The sequence below is a fragment of the Columba livia genome, chromosome 3 (assembly GCF_036013475.1).
Source record: "Columba livia isolate bColLiv1 breed racing homer chromosome 3, bColLiv1.pat.W.v2, whole genome shotgun sequence".
Taxonomy (NCBI): domain Eukaryota; kingdom Metazoa; phylum Chordata; class Aves; order Columbiformes; family Columbidae; genus Columba; species Columba livia.
This window is the reverse complement of record NC_088604.1, coordinates 111914769-111940820: the sequence shown is the minus strand read 5'-3', so window position 1 is coordinate 111940820 and position 26052 is coordinate 111914769. Positions and strand designations below refer to the sequence as shown.

Sequence of the window (26052 nt, the reverse complement as noted above, 5' to 3'; positions counted from 1 at the left end):
GTTTGGGGATGTGGGCTCAAGTGCAAACTACTCAGCAGCTTGTTTGATTTGGACTGAACGTAGTGCCTGAGTGGAAGCATTTGGTTAAAGATTGGTGAAATCCTTCAGTCCCTGCTGTGCAAGAGCACAGTTCGGTTCATGAATAGGTAATAAAAGTTAATCTGCTGACCTTGTGTCTTAATCCATGCTGGTGAATTCAGTCATAGTGACTTGACTGCCAGGCATGGCATGTACTTACATAAATGCTGAAATTTGTGCTCAAATCTCATGTGCTCGAGAGTGGAGTGGACTGAACCTTGCAGTGCATTTTTGGCTGCGATTTCAGGATCAGCAGTGTCCTATAATTTTACTGTTCTAATTGAAGGTACATGGTGGTTGTCAGAGTAGGAGCAGTCAAAAGCTCTTCCTCTGGCCCCATAATTATATTCATGTTGGGAAGAGAATTTGTTTGATTCACACTCACATTGCAGTACCGTCCTTGTTTACCGGTAGAGTATGTTGCAGAAGACTTTGGATATGTTGTGCAGGCTCAAAATGCTCTTGATCTCCCTTGGTGTTGGCTATACAGCTGGGTCAACCAGATCTCTTCCTGTGCCAACCCTGTTTGTAGTGGATTAATTGCGTCAATGTGTTTTTACAAGGGAGAAAAGCATTCCTTTTGGGAGACTTTTTTTTGTTTGTTTTTCAATAGTATAGAGATATTTGGGCCAGATCGGTGCTTGTCTGGCTGTGTTAGATTAGGGTGGGCATGTATGTGTTGAGGGGAACAATTGCATCATCTATTTTACAAAAATTAAGTGTAGGTGTAGGCAGGCTTTTGCCCATGGAGTGCTTTTGTTAGCCTGTTAGCTTACATATTTGGTATTCAGGGAGATAACCATGGTACTTTTGGTAAAAAAGCTTTTTTTGCTAAATGCTGCATTTTCATTGGTGGGCCTGTAGCATTTTCTATAGTGGATGAGGCTCTGTGTTGTAGACAAGCCTATAGTGAAGCACAGAAATGAACAGCAAGGAAGGCAGGAAAAAGCTGAAGTTAAATAGACTTAAACCAGAAATAATCTGCAGAATTTTTTTTCTTAATTATTAGGATAGTTGATAATATGAATAGCCACTAGAGAATGTTGCTTTGTGGACTGAGATTTTGAAGGAGTAGGTTATATAAAAAAATATTTTGTACATGCTTGCAACGTACAGAATTGGAGCAAGTTGATTGAGTAAGGTTCTTTTGGGAATAGTTAATTGTAACTAGGACTTGAGGAGAAGATGGAAAGAAAAAATCCAACCTAAACCCCCCAAAATAGAAAAACAATACACAAAAAGCAAAACCCTGTGTAGCCAAAGTTGTCTTTAAGTAGACCACCATAAATGAATTTTTGCTTCTGTTGCCAATTGATTTATCTGCCTGGATGTACTTTGCATACTTGAAATACAAGCAGCTATATTTCTGCAACTGTATAACACTTTGGGCTTCACTACAAATACATAAAAATACTCTTTCCGGAGCTGGGATACCTAGTTTCCTTACTTAATGGGCATGGTGGGAGGTAGAGATCAAATTTGAAGGGACTGATTTCTACCCCCCCCCTACACCCCCCCCTGCCCCGTTATGACGACTTAAGATTTGCCATTGGCATCAGTGGAGCTCAAGGCCTGCAAAAGTGCATGGAGATGTAGTGAGAGCAAACTTAGTGATCTGGTTTGAGCATTTCAACCTGTCCTGCTTGTCTCTTCAGTGCTCCTGCTTAGTTGTCTTGTGGTTTGTCTGAACGGAGCAGCAAGCAACTGGGAAGTAGCAACTGTTGAGGCTGTTTCTCCTTCCCTTCTGCCAGCTTGTCCTCTAAGACGGTAACCCCTTAACGTGGGTCAACAACATGAATGTCTCAATTGTTCTTTGGGTCAGGGCAGCCAAACTGAAATCTCTGAGTTAGATCTAGCTTGAAACATTTCTGTTCTTTGCCCAAGAAGTGATTAGCAATGAATTTGGGCAGTGCATGAAGCACCTAGGTGGAACTGTGGGCTTTAGGTATGGAAACTAGTGAGCCTACATAGCCTGCAAATATGGTCCCCTTAACCATCAAGTCCATTAGGATGCTGTAAGACAACATTAAACTAGTAGCGATAGTAGGCTTAGAGTATCATGTGTTTGTAGTTCCTTTTCTTGTGTTAAGACCATGCCTTTCTGATGGTTACAGACCTGCCCCAAAGTGCCTGCTTTCCCTGTCCTCAGGTCTTTCTGCTTTTAATGACCTAGCAGTATTAAATAGTAAAGGTTTGATTTTAAAATTGTACAAACTTGATTACCTCATCTGTATTTTCTTTGTTTTAAGACAAATTAATCATGCTGAATGATAAAAGTGGTCCCTGAAGAACTCCTGCTAAGAAGTCTCAAGGCTCCTCTTGAGTGTTCATATGTATACTGAGATTTTGTCTGTGCTACTTCGATATTCTATCCACTTATCTGAAGTAGTTGTAGTTCAGTACAATATTTTTTACAGAAATAAATATTGTCTTGATCATGATTTAACACATAGCTCAACTGGGAAAATAAGTAGTGATTCTTTTGCCATACCAGGTAACTTGGTATGAGATTAGGGGGAAAAATCCAAAATGCATCACACATGGAAGTTTACTATGAAGTAATTCACTTCCTTTTTAAGAGCTTGTTGCTCATTTTCCTTCTGTGATGTACCTCTTGGGATACACTGCTAATTCTAAAAATAAGTCAGTTCTGCCATTTCCCACTAATATGTTTGGGTTTGTTTTTTTTTTTTGTTTGGCTTGGTTTGCTTTTTCCCTGAGCCACTTTAAATGCTCTGAGGAATGCTCAACATGGAAGAAAAGGAACACATGTAGATGTTTCTGTTGCCATATTTCAAAGCTAGCTGAAGATGACTTTGAACTTCCGTTGTACTGTGAAAGAGAGTACAGGGACCTCAACCCTGAGCTAATGTCTCAGGCAGGGTATGTGCTTTGTCTTGGATCTTCATCCTTTCTGCTGGACAAGTGCTCTGTTTTGAATTTAAGTAAGAAAATGCAACATACTACTAATGATGTCAGAATCTTCTATAAAAGAAACTGGGAGATTTTCTTGTGTATAGGAAACCAGAGCTGCTGACTGTGTAGGAAAATCTTCATGACCCAACCTTGATGGCAGTTTGGTTTCAGGTGTAGGAATGCTGCTTTCAGAACTCCACAAAAAGTGGTACCATGCCTAGAAGTGGTGTGAATGCACTGTTTGTCCATGCACTGCTTCCTAGGGGATGTTTTTCCTTAAACTAGATATGCTGTAGTATGATCTTTGTGCTTGAGTGGTAAGTGGCCTGACCCTGACCTTAGGGCACAACGCAGGCTTGAATGGCCAGCACAAATAAGGCTGGTAAACTTGGGGTGGAGAGCAGGAGGAACATCACTTGTACACTTGTTAAAGATTTGGTATGTTCAAGTGCTTTCATCCTCTTTTTCTGCTTTAAAAGGGGGAATTAAAGCCACACGAAAAAATCACCTCAGTTTTTACCCAGAAAATGTTTCCGGCTTGTTCTTGCATTGGATGTAGGTTCTGTTTAATTGGCATTGTAATGATAAAATATTTGTAATGTTAATAGTGATGATCAGAAGTTGAACAGTTAGGAAACGATAATAGTCAAACTGTAAAACTTATCATGGTGGTAACACTTAAACACCTGCTATGTTTGTGTGGTAGGGGGATATTTGTTTAATGTACCATCAGGAAAGGGCTGGGAGAGATCCAGCTCAAATTCCATGAAAATTATGGGGGCAATCAGTAAAAACTGCTTCTATACAGGGAGAAAATCTAAACATTTTTTTCAGTTTTTCAGATAGGTAGTGCAGACCATCTGAAGGCCCAAAACCAGGCTTGAATGTTTGCTTTGTTCTGTTTTCTTTCTCATGTGATAATATTTAAGCAAATTTGTGATGGTAGTGCTGACACTTTTGATAAGGACTGCTCCTCTGGTCCAGACTGCTGTCCCTGCATCTCTTAGAGTTAAACCATTATATATGTTTGCTTATATAGATACATGTACATTTCCCCCTCCCATATATAACTGTGCAATTCATACTGTGAGATTAACAGACCAAGTTTAACACAAATTATGTGGTAATGCATATTAGTCTGAAGACAGTTGATCACCTCATTGTGCTTAGATGACTTTCATGGACAAGTCATCTCTTCTTGATTCCATCATACTAGTTCTTCGTTGATTTTTTGTTTTGTTTTGTCTTTATAAGGTAATTACTATGCTGCTGATAGCCTACATCAATTGTGTTTGCATTCATTTGGTGCTGTATGTGGTGGATGTGAAATATCATTCCAGTAGAGCTTTTCCTGTTGGTGCAGCATTAGCTGTTGGTTAAGGTTACTGAAATACTGAAAGCTGTCGCAGTATATTGTAGTGAGGATGGCAGCTGGGTGTTTTTTCCTTTTGTTTTCTAAAAGAAGTCATGCATTATTCTGTGGTGGTCAGCCACCTGCTGAAGTTGAGTAACTCTTCTTGATCTTGCAAACAGATAAATGCACAAGTTACTTTTATTTTTACCTTTTTTTTTTTTTTTTTTTCTTGCACGTGTCTGTATATTTGCAGTCAGTACTGTGGCCAGTGTATTAGCTTTGTCTGGGGCTTTCTGAGCAGCAGATGTGAATGTAGAGTCCTTGTACCTCTTGCTGCTGACTGAGAAAGACAAGGATGCTGTAGTAAAATGGTGGGGCTTATAAACCACATGTGACTTAGGTATAGCAACTGCTTTTGAATTTCTATGCCAATATCTATATACTGTTTAATTTTTTTCCCCTAAATTAAATAACTGTCCATATTTCACTGTTCTGAGATATGTGTAGTTAGCAAGGGAAACTCCTACCTCTAGATGTAAAGTGCTACAAGCATTTTTCCTGCAATCTTTCACTTACTATAACTTTGGGGAGGAGCTTGTTTAAGTTGGCAGTGATGAGATAGGAGCCTGATCCAAAAGATGAGGGGAAAAAGAGCTAACCTTAAAGCCAAGAGGGACCAGTAGCAGGGAGAAGTGAAAAGCTTATTTCTCATGTCAGTAATCATGTGTAGCAACCATCTGGTGTCTTTTAGTCTCCTTGAGCCCACAGAAGCACGCATTGTGGGCATACTGCTATTATTTCATAGCTATTAATGAGGAGGATTAACATTCAGATTTTTCTGTCCCTTTTGTTATGTATTTCAAAACCTCATTCGTCAAGAAATAGTAGTTTTAGCGATCCAGACAGTCCCTGGCTTATATGTAGAATGAGGTGGCAAGAGAAGTTTCTTGCTTTGGTCTGGGCAGATGTTGAGTGTAGCATAGCCTGTTTTCTCTTCTCTTGTTCTTCAGTTTCCCAAGGCAGGGCTGGGGCTGTGATCCTACTGTGCCAGCACCTTGTACTGGCCCTAGAGACAGGAGAGGTGTGTTCTCTCTTGAATCCCTGGGAGATGTGGGGAAGAATTTGTAAGCCATTGCACCTATAATAGCAGAAAACCTAACAGAGCTGGGATTGCTCTCCACTTTCTTTTCCAACTAGGAGTTCAGTGCGTGTGAGATGGCAGGGAGAGGAACCTGTGTGCTGGAATGATGGATGATGTCTCCAAAGCCCCAGATGCATGTTAGGCTTGTCTCCCTCTCTCTTTTTTTTTGTCCTCATTTTAATAAAGGTAAGGAACTCACAGGCTTGTTGATGTTTAACTTGCTAATGTTTAGAGGAGGTTGCTACAGAAATAAGAATTAGTATTAGTTACTAATCAAATCATGCTCTGCTCTGACGTAAGTAAACTAACAGAGTATCAACAAATGTGAAGGTAGGTGAAAAAAAAAGATAGTGCAGTGTGAGTTCCCCAGGTTCATGCTTCCCATTTCTTTCTTCTGCTTCCACTGTGTCAGATATTTAGAAGTGTCAGTGTGACCAAGGACCAGGTACAGAGCTTATCTGAGACACAAGCGTGATGATTTGGAACATGAGGAGGTGTATCTGTTCATAACCTCTGTCACAAGTGAAACAGATTATAAAATGATGAATACTGATTACCTGCCAGTCGGCATATGCTCCATTCAGTATTGCACAAAGCACACCAATTGGTTTTAATACAAATGTTCCCTTGGAAAGATCACCTTGATTTAATTTTTTTTCAGATGCATAAAGTAGAAATGGTCCAAGGTTCTCTGTTTGTTCTTTAAAGACTAAGTGCTATATTTCTAGCTCTTGGCAGACATTGTCTACAAGTACTTCATGTTCCATTGGGCTTATGCCAGATTTAATGTACTGTGTGTCCTGAAAGCATCAAAACCAGACTTACTTTAATTTTAGATTTTACAGCTACTATTATTGATTTTTCTTAGAGCTGTTCCATCCAATCTGCTATCGTTTTAATTTCTTTTCCCTGCAGAATTTGCAGAAGGATCTTGAAAGTCTTTATTTCTGTGGCTAGGGACTGTTTATATGAGCAAGAGCTGTAGATCAGGCGTCTCTGCAGTAGCCAAACTCTCAATTATAGAAGCTAAATCCCTGAATTATTTGTAAACTCCAGTCTTCAGTACTGACTAGTATGCTGTGACTAAGGGTAGTGTTATAGACAGAGTCCATCAACTGTCTTTCAAGAAACTTGAATTTTAAAAAAGCCTAAGGTGGGAGAGTGCTGTCAGAATCAGCTAACCATAGCAAAAATTGTAAACTTTCATTTTGCAGTGCTCATATGCTGTATGTATAGAAGTGTGCCTGTAAGAACTTGAACTCTGAAGAGGCAAGAAAGTAAAGAGATGGGGGAGAGACACAGAGCACAAATAGGAGCTATTTCCTTCCTCTCTTTATGTACCTGAGGGTAGATAAACTGAGGGAAGGAATAGGTTATAGTGTAAAACAGCCAACCAAATGGGCTAGAGCATTCATAACACTACAGTCGTCAGGCCTGCTGATCCCTGCCTGACAGCTATGTCTGCTGGCCTTGTATTTTGGCTGTTCCTCTTTTATTTTCAATACCTCAGGGCCAAGTCGCTATGCATAAACATGGCTTCTGGCCAGGTGGCTCATAGCCCTCAGAGTAGAGCAGGATTCCCTTCCATTGTGCTGGTGTGGAAGAGCATGGCACTTGGTAGAGCCTCTTTTTTTCCACCTCTGTCACTTTTACTCCTCCTGAGCCTCCTTTCATTAGATTACTGTCTGCTTTAGTTTCTGCTTTGCATCTTTATCTTCTGCTAGTGCTGTTAAAATTGCTCAGCTTTTCAAAGATGTGCATCTAAGTGGGGAATAGAGCTATCTTCTTGATACAGAGGGACTTAAAATTCCAATGAGTTATACGTTCCCTGTTATTAGTCATTATTGTAATTGAAGTATGTGGGAATTCCTAGTTAGTCTTCATTGCAGGCTTAACTGCACTAGTCAGTAGTTTTTGTTAGGCCTAACTCTTGCACTGAAGGAGCGAGTGTGCTTTTTAAGTCTAACTTCAGTTGTCCAGTCCTCAGCTAGAGTTTATAGTTCAGACTTTACTCCATTTTAAGGATGATGATTAGTCTTTGGGACAATCACTTGAGCTTTGACAATCTTCAGACACTATCCCACAGTCTTCAGAGACTGTTTTTCTCCTCTTCTGTCTTTTTACTGCGACTTAGCACACATGTGGTGGAGTCTCTGTTGTGACCTGTTCAGTTTCTGCAGTTTGCCTTTGCCAAGCAATATTAGAAGATGCTTTTGTAGCATGCAGACAAATGACCAGTTTGGAAGGAATATTGGTAGAAGAGTTTTTGCAACTGGACCTGAAGATGTGTTAATGTTAGTATATCCTGCTTGCAATTTCTGTTTTAGCAATTGGTTATGGAAGTAACTTACAATAAATGTTAGCAGACAAACTGTGCCTCATTTTTGTCTCCCAAAAATGTTCTGGTAATTTCTATCTTGACGGTGTTTCTCATTAGAGGAGTTAGTGCTACATCATGCTGCAGAACTGAGTGGCCTAACGGTGCTTGCCTGCCTTTAGTCTCTCAAATTGTCCCAAGTCCTAGGCCCCCAAGCATAGCAAAAACAGTAATAGAAAAGTTGTACAGGAAATGACTAAACCTGATGAAGACAAAAGAAAAAGTTGTTGCAAGTCTGCTTTTGTAAATGAAGCAGAACTTGGAATTTTTAGTTTATTGCTGCTACTGTACTTTTTTCAAGCTTAATTTTCAAACATCCTTCACATAAGCTTAGTATTAACTCAATATGCATGCTAATAAGATTATTGCTGTACTAAGCTGTCTTTTGGTGATGAATGTAGCTTTTGTTACCTAAAGGAACAAAATAAGTTGAATAGCAGGGTGAGTACAAAGAAAACAAAAATTAGCTCCAAAGTTAAGAATAGGAGTGGTTATACTCCCTTATTTTTCAAGATTAAACACAGCTTTTAAGTGCTGCTGAGGAAAAAACCCTGTTTTCTGTCATCTCACTATTAATTAGTCCATGTATTTTATAAAATGTAATTTCACTCTTTCTCTGGAAATGAACACAGAAATCACTACATGTAACATAGTCCCAGCCCTCTGTTCCTGTCTTCTGTTCAGGTGCATGCATGAAACCTGGAAAATCAAATTGAGGAATATATTGGCACGTGATTCTGTAGACATCATGGTTGTACAAAAACCTTGTGTCATCTAAATGCAGGGCAGCAGGCAAGGCCGCTGCTTTTGCCAGCAGTGGTATTTTTATGCCACATTAGATTTATTTAACCACAGAACATGCTCCTGCTATATGTTACTGGTAACAACTAAGTGCAGGCATTCCTGCAGGTTGTGAAAACAGGTGATAAATAATAATTCTGTTATGCAGGGCTTCCATCTTTGCATGCAAAGCTCGTGCCTCTGCACTAGTGGCCAAGTTTGTTAATTGATAGAATCATTTATTTTGGAAGGGAACTCTGGAGATCATGTGGTCCAGCTCACCCTACTCAAAGTAGTCTGAAGTTAAAGCCAGCTCTTTCATCCCTTTATTTTTGTTGCATGGTCTGGAGTAGCATATGGCCATGGTGTATGCTGACAGTACTTGCCTAATGCTTACCTGCAACTGTCAGTCTTCTGTAAATGTAAAACTTGGACTTATCCTCTATAATTCCAGAACATCTTTTTAAGTTTGGGTGAATCTGGAGCATTCTGAAACCAACTGACTTACCCTAATAATTTTAAACAATTATTTGAGTTGCTCTGCATTAGCGATACTCATTGGACGCAGGCGTATATGCTGTGTTCAAACGTGTAAGTTGAGTTTTCCTCAAGATGCATTTATTCCAGTAGACACCAAGCCAATGTTGCTAAACTTCTATGAAACCATTCTTTACAGTGGCTGTGAGCAGCAGGTGGACTTCCCACCTCTGTGTCTCCCAGCTGACAGTTCTCAATTGGTGATGCTAGTCATTCGGTGCTAATGTGAATGGATGGGGCTTAACCATATGGTCTCGCTTTCTCTCGCAGTGTTGAAAAGTGTTGTCCTGTCTGCACTAGCAGCTAACTGATCTGAACCCATTGTTGACAGCCACCATCATCAACAGGTCATTTTCCCTTCAAGTGTGGCTTTTGATTATGTATCGTAAATCCAAGTGGAAGTGCGGTTACAATCTCGCGGTTCTTGGACATGGTGAGTTTGTATCTACGCGGTTACTCTGAGAGCGCAAACTTTTCTACTTGCACCTTTTCTATAGGAAAAATTTGAAGAGAGAATTCAGTAACTATGTCTAGAATTCCCTCAAAATACAATAGAACTTTTGTTTACCTCTGTCATGTTGATTGAGGTTAGTTGCAAGGAGTACAAGTGTAGAACAATACAAGCTATTAGTATTCTCTTGCTGGTATTGTCTGTAACTATGTTTGTTCTCTAAACATTTCCTTTTTTTTTAAAAAGTAGGTAGAGAGAGAGAATGCTTAAAATTGGACAGCATGTCTCTACAGCAACTACCCCCAGCCTTTATAAAACTGCAGATCATTATGTTAGCGACATGCTCACTAAGCTATACCAAAGTGTACTTTCTCATGCTCTAATGTTGGATTTCTACAGAAGGCTGTTTCCAGAGGCTCTGAGCTGGTATAATATTTACTGCTGGCTGAGAGTGATGCTTTCTCCCTCTCATTTCCCTATCCTGTGCACACACATAACGCGCCCTCCCCAGACCCGAGCTGGGCAGCCCTGACCCTTCTGCCCTCCTTTGCTCCAGGCCTGCTGACCAGAGTTTGTCTGTGAGCTGACTTTTCTTGCTAACCCAAGCAAAACAAGTTTAGTAATGGGTGTTTTCTAAGAAGTTCAGGGAGCTGTCTTAAGTTTTGTTGTTACACTGACTATATAAGCTTCTAATGTGATAGGCTTAAAATTCTTGCATTGCTTTCCGTAGCTTTGTCTGTGAATATATCTGTAGCTTTTTCTTTTTCCTTAGCCCTCTGGTTTGAGGAAACAGGTGCTGCCTTGTCTCGCTATTGCTTCCACCAAAGTGATCATGTGGCCTTGTGAGAACATCAACTTGCCCTTACTTGGATCAGTTTTCATACCAAATTAATGCTAGTGAAATTGAGAGTGTAGCCTCAAGTACAATGAGTGTGATTAATAGTAAGAAGAGTTTTAACATTTAAATTTGAAAATCTTCACAGTTTTGTTTTGCATCTCAAGGGATTGGAGCAAATAGGCATGAGATGCTATAATCATAATAATATTATTCATTATCAAAAGTATCAGTACTTAAGTGGCTGCTATTTTTGTTTGAAGTGACAAAGTCCTAAAACTGGTTAGAGCAGTCAGTATCGGTGGTTAACAGCCTGAAACATCTGAAGTGTAGAAAACTCCATTATTTCTTTCACATGAATTTGCTGACTTGAATTCATGCTGCACATTTCTTTTGGTTTCTCATCAGCTGTATATTCCACTGTGCCTCTGGGTTTTCTGTGAAGTTTCTATGATTAATGAATTCTTATTTCACAATTACTTAACTCTGCCAGTGCACTTCAAGGTGAAGCCAAACAGCACAATATGGTCTGGAGTTTTAATAGTAGTGTAGCTTTTAGACCTTTCTTTTATCAACTCTAGAGTCCCATCTGTTTGGAAGAAGTTTCTGTCTTATAAAATGGATCAGGGAGGACCTACCGTGTTTAAGTACTTGTGTGTAAGCCAAAATTCTTGCAACAAGCCTTAATAAGGGTGTCATTCTGTAAGAGTTGTAGAACACAGTTGAAGCTGGTGGCCTGAAAATCATAGTGGCTTGAAAGCTAGTGGCTTGAAAAAAGGTACTTGGCATTTGAGTGCTTCATCTCTTCAGACAAACAGTACACAGCTAAATATTGTAACTGACATGAAGCATTGTTTCTGGTGCTGTAATTATTCTGAAGGTCTGGGGCTTATCCAAAATTGGTGTGGTGAAATAAATTACATGTACAGCCCAGGTCTGCTCTAGCAGAGTCTTGCTTAGGTAGGCTGATAGTGATCTTGCTTATGCTGGTTAATTCAGTTGCCTTCAATGCAGTTGAATCCTTACTTGCACCTGCATAATTGCACTTAGGTATCAGGTTTGGTGAGTTGATCTGGCAAATGAGCAAAAACAGAATTTGGACTTCAGTTTCTTTTCCTTGCTATGCATGCTTTTCCTTTTTTTTTTTTTTTTCTTTCTACAGTATGCCTAGGAACAACAAAGTCCTGCTGCTCAATACAATTGATCATCTGTTAAGCAGATGAGCTACAAACTTCAGTTTTATTTTAGCAAAACCTTGTGAAGGCTTAATATAATAATAAAAAGAGAAAGAGAACTCAGTGTGTTGCTACATTACTGTGCCAGGAAATAATCCTTCCTCCCTGACCAGTTCCTTAGCTGTTCCAGCCATGGTATGATGTAGTTTTATTTTTTTAATAGTGGCTTTATTTAGATTATGCTTCTAACTAATGTTTTTGGCATGCTTTACAGAGATGCTTAAGGAAGAGGATCTTGTTGCAGTATTCCAATCTGGGCTAAACTTACAGGCCACGAGGTTTTCTTTTTTAATTATTTAATCAGAGATTCTTCATTTGTGCCACAGTAAAAATAATCTTTGGAGCATGTCGAGTTTTCAAGCAATTATCTGAGAAGCTGAAGTTTTGAAAAAGGATGCAGTCTCCTGTGCGCTGGAGCTGGTTTAGATTATTCTGTGCATTTCTGGTTGGAAAGAGGTTCCATGTTGCTTTTGATTAACAACAAAGCTTTTTCTTATGATCTTTGATTTCAGTTGGCTGCCACTTCACTGGGAGTTTCTGTTGTAATATTTCAGTGCCCCTTTGTGTTAGGTCTTCTGCTATCTTTGCTTTACTTTTGTATTCTAGACCTTTATTTTTGCAAGTGAAGACAAGTCTTTCTGCTTTAGTGTATACAACTACAGTGGAATTGTTTTCGGGGGGAGGATTGCATCCTTTATTTTTATCCAATTTTGAAGTTTCAAGGTAGACTTCTATATCAAAAGCTAAGGAATAAGCACAATGCTATAACTTTGGGAAGCACAGATATTTAAATCTGTTGATAAAAAAATTGTAAGTAACATGTGAGGATATTGGGACAGAAATCACATTTAATGTGATTCTGTTAATCTTTTCATTTTGTTGAAAGAGGGAGGGTGAACTGAATTGGCAGGTCTACGTATAAAAAGAAGCCCAGTACTTCATAACATCACACCCCTTACTGTCAGGTTCACTCCTGTTCTTAAAAGAAGGATCTAGGAGAAGTAAAACACAGTTACTCCCACAGCTGGACTTTCACAAATCGTGATCCAGCAAATACAAGCATGCTTAGTTTTAATACCAGAAGCAGGAAAAAGCAGATCTCTGTTGCAAAACTGGGAATGTACAGTTATTCCCAGACATGGTGCTTTGCTCCACAGGTGCTGAGCTCCAGCTCGCAGTTCTCGTGTGAGTTTCAGGACTGAAGCCTTGTGTCAACAGCTGCGCTCCTGCACTTTGGCTATGACATCTCCATCCTTCTCTTGAGTAATTTTTTAAAAAATCTTTTTTCTAATATGAGATAGGTACTATAGATTTCTTAGATTTAAAATATGGTGAAAGTTATATATCTGTATATCTCATTTTACTGATACGCCTTTCCTATCATCTTATTAAGCTATACTTTCAGTTTAGGTCACAGATTGTTTTAAACTTGACTTTTTTTAGAAGATAGGCTTTTTATATTTGCCTGTTTTTATTGTTTGTTTGTGTGTCTTTTTGTGTGTTTTTTAATTTTTCTGCAATTGAAATGAAGTGCCTCGCCTCTAGCAAGTAAAAAAGCCTCAGTCAGCCTGGAAGTGATTACTAAAAGAAAAATGCTTCACTTCAGAAACTAATAAAATTATGTGAGCTGATACGCTCCTCATTATGTTGGTTTGGTAATGTTCTATAGTGTCAATAGCTTTTCAGAGTTGTTTGGTACTGTCTACCTTACATCTTTTTGTCCTAGCAGTTGTGTTTACAGACAAGAAATAAGTATGATAAAAGAGAGGCTAGAGGAGGGCAAGCTTGTGACAGTGCTGTGTTTATTTGTATAGTTCAGAGTTTATTTTAAGGACATGTTTTTCACACACTTCCATCTGTGAAACGCTGAAAGTACAGAATGACTTCAGAGTTTTAAAGAGCTTAAGTACAAGAGTGGCTGTGAAGCCAGCAAAAGCCTTTTCTTTCTCTTATGTTTAGATAATGTGTATTATTTCTATAGCTGGTGTTGAAGTTGCCGAAGTGAAGACTTGTTTTTGAAATTCTAAATAAAATGTCTGCCATGAAGTTGCATCAAGGCAAAACATTCTGCTTAAGGCAGCAACTTGCCTATTAGTTGTCTCAGCTGATGAGCCTGATGAACTTGTAGCTTTTGTCCCACTTGCCTGACATTTTGTGAACTCATTGTGGCTGTTTACTATCAAATTGGCTACACTGACTTTGCCATTTTGATATTTAGTTTATTTAGTATGTCTGTTGCATAGTTAATTACTTGAATGGGCTTCCTTAATTTTTTGTTTGTTTTTACTTTGAGTTTGCACTGCTACAGGAGCTTGAATGTGGTCAGACATCTCTGCTGAGTCTGGGTAGTAACTCCTTAACATGTGGCAACTTGGTTACCTTGGCTTGTAGCCTCTGCAGCCCTTCTTCACAAACAGATGATATGAGACATCATTAAGCAGGAGAGTAACTAATCACAAGCAGCAAATAGGATGTGAGCAGGGCTTCTACAAACCTTTATATGCATGTGGGTGAGGCACCACTGTGCTCAGTATAAGCAGCTGTTAGTAATTTGAAGAAATGTTCATAAACAATGTCGGTCCTGAGAGGGCTTGTCTACCCTTAAAAACTTTCAGGGATTACTTCTGAAGAGCCAGAGTTCTTGAAATGAATCAGTCTGTCCTGAATGACTGACTAAAAAAGGGCAAGTGAAACAGCTCCTCCATACTAGATTATTACTGTTAACTTTGCTGTGTTAGAAAAACAGGATTTAAGGTTTCTGTGGTTCACAGAGGTGCATTTGAAGATATCCAGTCATCTGTTGGTAGCCTGTATGGGTATCTGGGGTGCACACTGTGGGTTAAAGTGGAGGCTTCTTTCAACCTCTATGTCAAGATTCAAACTCTGTAGTACATTAACCAGTCAGTTTGGTTAATAAATAAGTGCATGCTGTAAATCATGTGAAATTGATTTCAAAACTGTGTAAGGTATTACTGTGTTCTGAATCATCTGGTACTATTTAAAAAATTACTCAGTTGTGGTGCTGTCAAAACTGTGACTTTTGTAGGTATATGCTCTTCTTGGTATGTTTGCCCAACAGTTGTTTATTTCCTGAATGGAAACATTTTTCTATGAGAGAAAATGAGTAATTCTTTACTACTTAAAGCCTGCCTCTCAGTGCATACAGGTACAAAGTGCAAAGCCAAGGTAATAGCTAGAAGTGAGTTTTCAGGTGTAAGATACTTCTGCATATATCTTTGCATGTCAGAGAAATGCCTGAAATGGAAGAGATGTAGATTTTCTTTCATGCGTGTGCTAATTCAAATCTAGCCCAAGCTGTAGCTGTTCAACTACACTTGGTTTTCAGGCTTCTTCAGGTAACTTTGAAATGTGAGCACCAGAGTCCTAGCTAGGATACAGTTTTATGTGTTTTTTCAGAAGAAATTATTGAGCTGTTTTGCTGGAGAACATTATGGGAAAAAGATGTAAACTTGCATTAAATGGTGAGAAATACACTGAACTTGTTTCTCCAATTTTCAGTTTTAGGACCAAATCTTGAAGGTTTGCATTCAGACAGATTTCTGTTGTGTTTGGTGCATCAAGGAAGAACTTTCTTTTTTTTTTTTTTTTCTTTTTTTTTTTTTTAATAATCAGGAACACTTTCCTCACTGGTGGAATTACTAAAGAGTCAAATTGCTGTCTTGCTAATTTAATTTCATTAGAGTTAGTTTTATGACTTAACATCATTGAAAAAACAAGGGCATTCTATGAAACTACCAGCTGAACGTGTTAATGCTGTCTCGCAATAGGTGCACGTTCTCTGCCACCAGTGACCATCATTATCCCCGTACTCTGCCAATTTAAAATTACTTTTCTCTTCATATGTGAGATTTTGTTCTGATTTTTCTTTCCTCAGTGACATAGTCTGAGAGGACAAAAAGCCATACAGATTCTGGGGAGCACTGTTATTTTAAAAACAAAACAAAACAAAAATGCCACTGCCTTGGTACAAAAACAGCCGTTGTTGTTTTTCAAAAATCTCTCTTGTATGACCCACGTGCTTGAAAATACTTTTTCTGTCAGAGTTCTGGCTCTAACTGAAGACTCTGTGAACTTTTAAAAGTTGCCGTATTCAGCTAGATACCTTCACTTATTTGAAAGTAACATTTTTCTTTATACATAGCAAATTGAAAACTTGAAACTAGTGACACTTTGAAAACTTGCAGCTGTAAGTCAAATGTTAAACATAACAATTTTTTTAGCTCTTAGTGAAAACTGGGCCATCTGGTCAAACAAAAGTGCTGTGAGTCTCTATAGAAGTAGGACAGCTTCATCTCCATGGTTGGGGTATTCTGTCTGTGAGAATATATTTGGCGCAATGATGCCAAATGTGGGATGTGACAAGAGCCAAGAGTACCTACCAGGTCTCTCCTTATACCTGTAAAGAAGCTGGATTCCTGACTCAACCAAGGAATAAAATTGAGGCATGGCATCCCTAACACTGGCTACTTTTTGAGGACGACCTTTCTGTTGTTATGTGTTAGTGCCCCCATGTAGGTAGAGAAAAAGTGCAGCTGCCTGTTTATTCTTCTAAGCAGCAAACCTCTTATCCAAATTGGATTAGAAGGGTAGGAAGTATTGTTCCTCTGTAGATATGCTAAATTATGCATTGCCCATGGGATTATAAAGGAAAGAAAGATATCATTGAATAGCATGGGATTTTTTTTTTCCTGAATGGTAACAAACTAGGAACACGTAAGTGATGAGGAGGTGGAAGAGATATTTGAACTTTGTCCTGTTTGAACTGCTGGCTGTTGAAGGCAGTCAGCTTGGAAACTTAGGTGTGCAAAAGGTTAGTTTGTGTTTATGTATAACTTTACTCATTAAGAGACAGCTTTTAATATATTTTGAGATAGTTCAATATACCTCTATTAGAAACCTATTGCATGTGCAAAGTAATCAATTATTGTTCTCTTGGGTTTTTGTATAAAGTAACCTTTGTTCTGTACCTGAGTTCATTCAACACTGTTTAAAATAGTCATAAAAATACATGCTTGAATGTCAGAAATATAGGAAACTGAGGTACCAAACCCAGCCATTATGTGTAGGGCTGTAATGTATCCTACCAGGCTACTGTAAAAACCTGACATTTGGCTTGCAGAGAGTACACAAAACTTCTGACAGCTATCCAGAGGTATGTAGGTCATATGCTTTTATATGTAAATGCTGGAGGTGATATGTTTAGAAAGGGCCAGGTTTTGCACCTTATATAAAGACTCTCCAAAGTTTGAAGTTAGGAGGAAGAAGAATACAGTAAGATTGTACATTTGTTAGCAGTGACTTACCAAGTATTTGTGTATGAACTGCAGACTTGGGATATTCACATGCAGAGGTGAGGAGAGCGCTGTGGAGGTTATCCAGCAGTTTTTTTACTGGAATTGCTGATGAACTACAGCTGAAAATGTGAGTATCAAGAGTGTAATAACAGTGTGGTCAGGAATTTAGGATAAAGCAGAGGGAAACTCTATTGGATGAATTTTACTTTTGAGCTTCATGACCTCTCCGAGTGAAAAGGTACTTGCCTTATTTTAACATATCCATTTGTGTGATGTGGGAGTTGAATAGAAACTGTACTGAATAGCTTTTTAAACATTGTCCTTCTTAAGATTGTTTCTCCCCTAGAATGTGAGTGTGGGTAGCCAGTGAGTTATAGCTGAGTTTCTCTAACTGAATACTTTTTCTGTCCTTTTTGCTAGTCTATGTGAAATGTTTTTCAATGCTAAAAGTAAGGTAAAAATGTGTTACTACTTCTAGCGACCGTCTGTCTTAACTTTCTCTGAAGAAGTCCCTGGTCAGATGATTTAGCTTTGTGGGAATGAAAACTTGCAGGTAATGCAGGTTCAGCTAGTTCTGCTAGAAGGTACCTTAAAAGTTTTGCAAGCAGGAAAACTACATCTTGGAAATGAATTTAAATTGGGCCTCCCTTCATTTAGAGGAAACAATAATATCTGAAGCTCAGTGAATCTGAATTCAAATAATACGGAACTACAACTACAAAGTTATTTGAGCAAATGTTTGTGTATTGCCTAGGTTAATTGGACTTGCAGATATAGTATTTGGCTTGCAGAGTTTTCAAGATCCAGAAATGTTCCTAGAAAACTTAAAAAAAGTGTTTCCAGGTGCCTGGGTAACTCAAGTTTACTGTTTTGGAAAGAAGCCTGGTGCAGCTACATCTGCATGTTTCTGACTTAGCAGATGGCTTACACCAGTTTTACCTTTTGGGAAATGAATGTGTTTTCTTCAGAATGATGCCCTGACCTATCATCCATTCAGTCTTGGATTTTTAGGAATCCAGCATGTCTGATGCTTCAGGCCATTCTTGAGAAGCCAGGTGAAGGACCATCTTAAGAGCAGCTTGGTTCCCAAATGTCCTATTTGGGCAACAGTTTCTGTGAATAGTTTTATAGTGTCAGTGCTGAATTGCTTATTGGGACACATTTCTCCTGCAAAGCTGTTGTAAAACACAGGATATGTGGGTCTCACCCTTTCAAGTGTTTCATCTGCCCAAACAATCTTTGGTGTGGCTACAGCAAGCTCTCTGCAGTAATTTTTGCCAGTTGTTTTATTTTAAGTAAATGTTGAATCTAACAGTCATAGGAAGGCTGTGAACAAACAAGAAGCTCCAGACTGGTCTGAAAGACTGCTTGTCATCTGCAGTTCTTCAGCAATCGGTACACCTTTCCTATTTCCGGAGGGAATGCACATCTCGAGAGGCAATTTCGTACTTACAGCTCCCAGTCTCTGGCAGTAATAGCTCAATATCTGGGAAACCAACTTCTGCTTTGAGCAGAAGGCTACGCTAATGACCTCCTGAATTATCCTGTGATTCTGTGAAATCCCTTAGGAGGAAAGGACTTAACTTAGCCTCTTGGAAACACAGAAGCAGCACTCAGATTCTGGTGAATGACTAAAGTGAAGTGTGAAGGGAGAAAACCTCCAACAGAGGTGCCTTATTTGAAGGAAACCTAAATTTAAAGGCCCTTTGGACTCAGATTGTTAATGTCATTGGAGACCTTTGGAATTAACTTTGGGATTTATGCTTCAGATCGTATTGCACCCTCTAGAATCAACTTAGAATTAGACCTAGGGGTAACTCTTGACTGGCTCTCCTGAGAGTCAGTAGCCCTGCTGTCTGTAGGTATTTCTTTATTCCTGCCTGGGATTCCTTCAGCTCATAGAAATATGTTCTCAGTCCAAGGATTGAAAATCTTGCATGCACTTTTGACAGAGTCTCTCCCAGTTGAAAGTACTGAATTGGTACAATGCTAAAAGCCATGTGTTGCCTACTAAAGCGGAGATCACCCTCGTGACAGAGGGCCACTTGGTTTTTCAGTCTGCAGAGTGGGATATGCTGAGTTGTAGCTGAGGAGCAGGCACACAATGATATAAGAGTGAAATAGGACTTGGTAAGAAGAGCTCATTAGGTTTTTCTGATGGCACAGGATGACTTGTGTAGTGGGAGGTGCCTCTCTGCAGTGCAATGATTTGTTGCCTCTCTGTAACTAGGCTACTGCAGCTTCAGCGATGAGTTGCTCCACTGTTGCCTAAGGATCACCATGGTTGTTGGATGACAGACATTTTCAAGTTGGCAAATCTCTTTGAAGGAGTATTTGTTGTGCATTAAGGACTTGAGATTCTACTTAGATCTTTTACTCAGCTGTCCTGCAAATCTAATTAGCCTCTCCCACCCTTTCCAGAAGTGGTCAGTGTGGAAAAGTTCATAAAGTACTGTCTACCCTTCATGTTGCAGCAATTTGAGATGCAGCAAAATGTTCTTCTCTGAAAGCTGGAGCCATAACAATGGACCTTTGTTTGCTTGGCCCTTACAAGGATTTTCTTGCTGCTTGCAAAAAGGCACCATGCAGTAGCACAGGGGATTAGGTCATTTCCTTCCCTCCTCCTCTTCCTGCAGATTATTTGATTAAAATTTCTATTGTATACTCTATTTAGTATGTTCTTGGCTTCTGGCTGCTTCACCCCCCTCGCCCCCCAATCTTCTTAAAACACTGTAGTATGATTTTTTTAACTATATAACATGGGAACTCCTTGCACAGAGATTACATGTGACATAACACAGTGAAAGATTAATGGGGCTGGCAAGTCAGTAATCTTCCCTTCTTTATTCTTCTGCTTTGTACCTGGGGTTAGAGTTCTGGGAACCCCCTGACAGTGTTCACACTTCCCAGTGCATTAAATATTTGAGGGGGTTGTGTATCATTGGCTTTGATTGGAGTTCAACCACTGACTTTGTGGAAAACAGAGTTGTAAGTGGTGTATAAGTGCATATTCAGCCTCCAGTATTGGTGTACAAGTATACTTCCCCTTAGGACCATTACAGATAATATTCTTCCATGGTTTTTACTCTCTTTTCTCACTGTTTCTTTCAGTCTCCTTTTCTCTGTATTCTGTGTGTGGCAATTTCAAGCATTTATCCTGTGTGGGTTTTTTTTACTCCATTCCCTGCCTGTTTTGTTAAATAAAATTATCAGAGACTTGTTTAAAATGTCAGTCTTAAAATCTATCAGTAATACACTGATGAGGGGAAGTCTAGTTTGAGGAGTTTGCCGTTCAGGCTTCTTGGGTGTGTGCATGCCAGGGCACATAGTGTTACCCTTTGCCCATATCTGCAAGGCTGTCTTTTTTAACTGGTAGAGCTAGAAATACATTTCTCTTCAAAGCTCATTTTGAATGTCATGTGAAATCACGTAATTATATCAAACTGTACAGCATCTGCTCATGAGTCAGATAGAAGAACATGACGATACAGCCCTTTATTCCTCTAACAACTTTAGGGAAAGAACCTCCCCTGCAGTTAAGCGTCACTTCATGAAATTAGCAGTGATATCTTGGGCTACAGATTTTATTGTTTTACTCTGGCATGGTCGGCAGCATCTCTGCTCCAGGAAAAATCAGATAGCTTGCCTAGCAACAGCACGCTTGAGGCATTTGCTTCCAGTCCTCAAGGCAGTGCATGCTTCTTGTGTGGATGGGAAATCATTGAGCCCTCCTTTTAATAAAAGTGAGAGACAGTTTTGACACAGGAAGAGAGAGGAGTAGAACCTGGTAGTTAGTGAAAGTGGGCAGGGAAACAAAGTGGTTCAAACTCTGTAGGGTAGATGTTCAGAGGCAGACAGAGTAGTGTGCCTAGGGGCAAAATAAATGCCCCAAAAAAACTGCTTCAAGGTTGGGCACAATTAGCTATGAAAAGAGCACTATGGTGTATTTGCCTGAGAGCAGAAGTCTGCCCTCCAGAATCCCCTGAGTCACTAATACGAAGGCAGGTGGGATGTAGAGATAAGGATTGTTATCTGCAGGAGGCTGGCTTGAGCACTAGAAGGCATATTCATCTGTAGTTGCTCGCTCTGTAACTTCTATGTGCCTGCAGCATAAAGTCATCCACAAGATTATTAACCTGATCTCTGAAAAGTGGCATCTGTAAAATGGGAAAATAAAGGAGCTCTAGAAGCAAGTTAGTCTTCTTAAGTTCTGATTTTCAGAATGAACAGCTTTGAAACAGTACAACTTAAGTGTTACAGCTTTTCTGAGGAAACTAACACAACCTCAAAGTACTCATGCCAATATAATTTATCACTACAGTTAAATACCTGAATACAGAACACCTTTTGTACTCTTTTTACCATATCTGTGTGTTAAGTGATACTAATACAGTCCTGATAGTGGGTGCTTTTGGTTGGTTTTGGTTTTAAACAGAAGAAAAATAACTTAGTCCTGATTAAAAAAAAAAATATGAAAGCTGCCCACCTTGTATAGGCTAGGACAGGGATGTTCTAATAAGGTGATGGGGGAGGTGGAATGAGGTGACACTTCCACCACAGCAAATGTGTAATTTTAAGGTTTTTCAAGTTTCCAGTGGAAAAGCTAGGTTCATGTGCCAGTAGAGTCAGGGTGTTGATACTTTGACACGGAGGAGGGCTCAACTCTAACCTCAAGATGTGGCTTGATGAGCCTCTGGATTTACTGATGAGATTGGTTCAAAAGGTTCTTATCCCCTCACTTGCCATTGGTATAGCAAGTTTACAGAATAAACTCACAAACAAGCAAAATAATTTGGGTTAAAATATTTGGGGTTTGTGTGTTGTGGTTTATATTTTTCCCTAAGCCCCGTTCCATTTCAGATGGACTGTGCCATTTCAGATCAGTATTCAGTAGCATGTCATTTTTCTTAGCCAGAAGAGTAGGAACAAGGAAGGACATGCACATCAGTATTTCTCCAAGTACTTCTCAGTGTTCAGCAGTTGTGGCCCAGTCACACCTGTGTAGCAAAGTAGTATCTTTGTGCTTAGTAAACTCAGGGGGCCGGCGGGGGGAAATGTCTTTGAGCCTACGTATGTTTTATTATCCAAAGTACCTTATGGCAAGAGGTTCTGCAGTTGAGTTTTTCAGGTAGGTGACAAGATCCTGTAACAGGACAGCATTACAGTATTACCTAAGGGTAGGCTGGCTGTGGAGTACAGGTCAAGGACAGAGAAAAGGGGCGTGCATTCAGCAGTGAAGCTGACTTCTGTGGAGCTGCAAATTACGCTGTGTCATGGCATTTTGAACGAAAATGTCATTTGACAGTGCTTTGCTTTAGAGTGCTGCTGTGTAATGCAACTTCTCTTCCCCTCACACCTTTGGTTCTGCTGGTGCAACTGCACAGCTGTACCATGAGCTGAACACAGATCCAGCTGAAAAACGTTTGAGCAAGTAAACCAGCTTCTGAAAATGTGGATAGACGGGGGAAACCAGTCCACAAAGTTGTGCTTGTGATATTGAGGTGGCAAGCCAAGGAAGGAGCAGCAGAGATAGGAGCAATAGTCACCTGTAGAACTTAGAAATGTCGGATGCCAGCCTCAGGGTAACCATACGTTTCATCTTGTCCCACTACAACTGTGATGTAAACCTTGATGTAAAGGTTTAACTACTACATCGTGCAATGCTTGTAGCAGCCTCAGAGCATTTGCATGATCAATTTGAAGAGGTGGTAACTTGGAAGTCACCGTTTTATGGCTCAGACATTTAAATGATCCCACCCACTGGCTTGAAGCAGTGATTTCAGTGTTAGTGGAATAAGAAATGAGCTCAGAACCTGGTCTGACACGTGCAGATTTGCCTTCCTGAACGTGCCTCCTACAGGAATGAGCTGTTACAGCATCACTGGCCATGGAAGTCCAGTGCACACAGGTGTTGTCTGCAGGTGTGTCATGTGTCCAGTTCTATAGCCCTAGTGAAAACAAGGATGACAATGCCTGAAGAGTTTCTGCTGGTTTAATTCTCATTGTATTAAGAAGTCATTTTTTGTGCGGGAGGCTAGGGAAGTAAGCTGGGCTATTAAGTGATGATTAAAAAAGGAAAAAAAAAAAAGGTATAGCATGCAGGGGTACAGTTATGTAAGAGAAGCAGAGAAGGAAATAGATGGGTGTTTCTCAGAGAACCTCATCCACAGAGCTGCCAGGGAATTGGGCTGCAGGATCATTCTCAACACACCCTCTGCTTCCTTTTTCCCTTTTTGGGGCCAGAGAGGGATGAATTTATGGGGCGGTAAGCGGGATGCAGGCTCTGGCTCCAGCCAATGGTGTGAGGCGCGGTGGTGTTTATCTCGCTTACGCAAGGCAGAGCCAGCCCCTCTTCAGTCAGAAGGCGCTACCCACGGCTTAAGTAAAAGCACACTGAGCAGAGGCACTCAGTCTGGCAGTTGCTGGGGGTTTAAAGGAGTTGGTGGATTTCAGCTGGTTTTAAACAAGATCAAAGTGTTGCACCTTTTTTTTTTCCTCTGCTGTGCAGAAATATTCAAAGGACAAAAGATACTGGTAAGTGCTCTGCATGCCATTGCTGTTCCCTTCTAGTGTTGTATTGTTTTCAGTATCTCTTCTAAAAACCTCCTCAGTTGCAGTGTTTTTCAGTGAGAAGTTGAAAGGTAGTTCAGTGATGTGGTTGAAAGGAAATCCGAGATCAGGCATTGTGTCTGTGGGCTGCCCTTCCATCCAAAATAGGAAGACACATTCAAAGTGCATAGTATAATAATTTCTGCTTGTTTGCAAGAAGCATCAGTTGCATCTCATTTTCACAGTGCAGAGCAAAGATGCCTTGAAACTGTCCACACTATCTAACAAAATCATACCAAGAAGAATTTCTTATGGAGCTGCTAGAGATTTGTGTTGTTGAAACGAACAAAAAAAGGTTTTTAAATGTAATTGCAACTCTTATTTTTGCAAGATGGTATAGTGTCCTATGTGAAAAGGCTTTAGTGTAATACAAACACCTATTTAGCTGATATTTTGTACATAAACTGCCTCCTCAGGAAGTCAGAGGCTCATAAAAAAGCAAAATGGCAACGTTCAGATCTGTAGAACAAGAAGTCGTTGTGGTTTTCTGCAAGCATGGGGCTGTCAGCTGTGTATTCTAGTTCAGGTGCATCACACAGTAGATTTCTCTCAGCTCAGTCATTAAAGCATAAAAAGCTCTATCGATCTGTGTAACAGCCCTTTTAAAAATAAAATGCTTCTGTTTTGGTATAAACTCTTAGTTTGTACATGGGAGTTGTGCTTCTGTCACCAACTTGCAATGAAAGTTGGACTGCTTATTTTTAAGGTAGTGCTCTGCAATTTGTCTGAAGGCAGTAAAGAGGATAATTTCAAAGGCTTCTGACTACAAAGTCGTCTGTCAGAACCATACTTTTGCCATGTAGCATCCTTATTGTAAATTTTTTTGTTTTCATGCTTATACTTTTGCAAGGGACTCTGAAGATACAAATAAGCAGTGATAACACGTAACGTTGTTCGATCAGAATGCCTCTGCCATATTGTTTTATGGCTTCATACATTACAGGTCATATAAATAATCTTCATTTGATGATCTGAGTATAAAATCAGAACTGTCCCTTTTTAACAAAACATACAGAGTTTCTTGTAACAGCCAAAAGCTCATGTAGAAAGCTGCAAAGTTAATCTTCTGAAGTAGCTCGTGTGAATAACTTCCGCAGGTCGCTCAGCTGATGGAGCAAGTTCCGCCCGTAGCGTTTGTCCCCCATGCTGCAGGGGCACTCAGCAGAGGAGCTTGGCCTCGTGTTTCGTCACTGGTACATCCGAAAGCTGGCGTGGAGGACGTGGGTGGTAAGGGGCTGCAGACCGCGTGTACATACAGCAGTTTAACTGGTGAAGAATTTTTTTCTCAGCTAATTAAGGTTATAGATAATATTGCGGTGACAGCTTTAAAATAGACACCTTGTGCTAAAAGACAAATGTTTTCAGCTTCCCACACGCAGCCTGAATTACATCATTTGTAACCTGTAGGAGGCTATCATGGTTTCCTCAGGGGAGGATCAGCTGTTACTTTTTGTAACTGAAAAAATGCTGGATTTTTTTTTTTTTTCAGGAGAATATTTTCAGAATTTGTTTTAGTCTATCTGTCAGCGTGGACTGTTAGCTGTTACATAACTCTTCCAGGTTGAATATGCCCAGCCACATTCTCATCCAGTCAACAGCAGTTCAGAATAACAGAAGTTAGCAGAGGTCAATTGAAATTGGGCCCCTGTGCTTAGATGGCTTTTTTCATCTTTGGAACAGGAATGCCATTTTCCAATGGTGTCATAAAGTACAGACTTCCATATAGGTGCCTATAATAGAAGTCTTGTTCTGTGAAACACTTGCCTTGTTAATTGAACAAGGATGCTTGTCCTCACTACTCTCTTCCCAGCTTCCCTGAAACTGCTGAGAACTGCTCAGGCTTGCTTCTGAGACTGAAACAAACTTGAAGCAGGACACTGGATGCCAACCCGACTAAAACTGCTGTTTCTTAGACTGGAAAATGTTAACTGTAGTCCTGGTGCAAAGCAGTAGGTTTGTGCTTGTGTTTCAGGTTAATGCTGCCACCTTGAAAGTGTTGACAGGCGACGTGCCTTATTTTTGGTTGTTTGTTTGGGGCTTTTTTGTGCTATGATTCTTGCATGACTCGTTTTCAGGTTGACTAGCCTACTAGTGCCAGATGTCTGTGGTAAAAACGTGTTTTCATTCTGTTTGAGATTTTGCAGATGTTGTCAAGGCATAGCAGTCGATAGCTTGCGTTGTTTTGTGTGTAGTGTCCTATGCAGGAGAGACTGTTCACTCATTTCAGAGCTTGGCCTTGTCATATTTTCAGTACTTTCATATCAGAAAACACTTATGTGTATAGTGGATGACTAAGCTTATTCAGAGTTTATAAAAGAAAATGCAAACAGTATAGACTAAGGAAAGAATAAGCCATGCAAAAGGCTGAGCTGATTTGTCCCACTCCCAAGGCTTTTTTTTTTAGTGCTGAGAAACTTCCTTTCC

The 26052-nt window shown here is 39.8% G+C and overlaps 1 protein-coding gene across 9 annotated transcripts in view; it reads left to right on the top strand.

Annotated features, from left to right (window-relative positions):
• The window catches only part of PELI1 (pellino E3 ubiquitin protein ligase 1), a 46127-nt gene that overhangs the window by 4166 nt on the left and 15909 nt on the right, over positions 1-26052 (top strand). Inside the window, exons 1-2 of one of the 9 annotated variants that reach the window (XM_065059248.1) lie at positions 17172-23553; positions 24726-24855. The exons of 1 other annotated variant lie outside the window; for it this stretch is intronic. In XM_065059248.1, coding sequence (XP_064915320.1) covers positions 23116-23553; positions 24726-24855 — 568 coding nt within the window. In that variant the 5' untranslated portion in view covers positions 17172-23115. Of the gene's footprint in view, positions 1-9453; positions 9617-17052; positions 17147-17171; positions 23554-24725; positions 24898-26052 lie in introns of those variants that run through there. 7 more of the 9 variants (XM_065059247.1, XM_065059251.1, XM_065059249.1 and 4 more) reach the window with 7 other exon arrangements.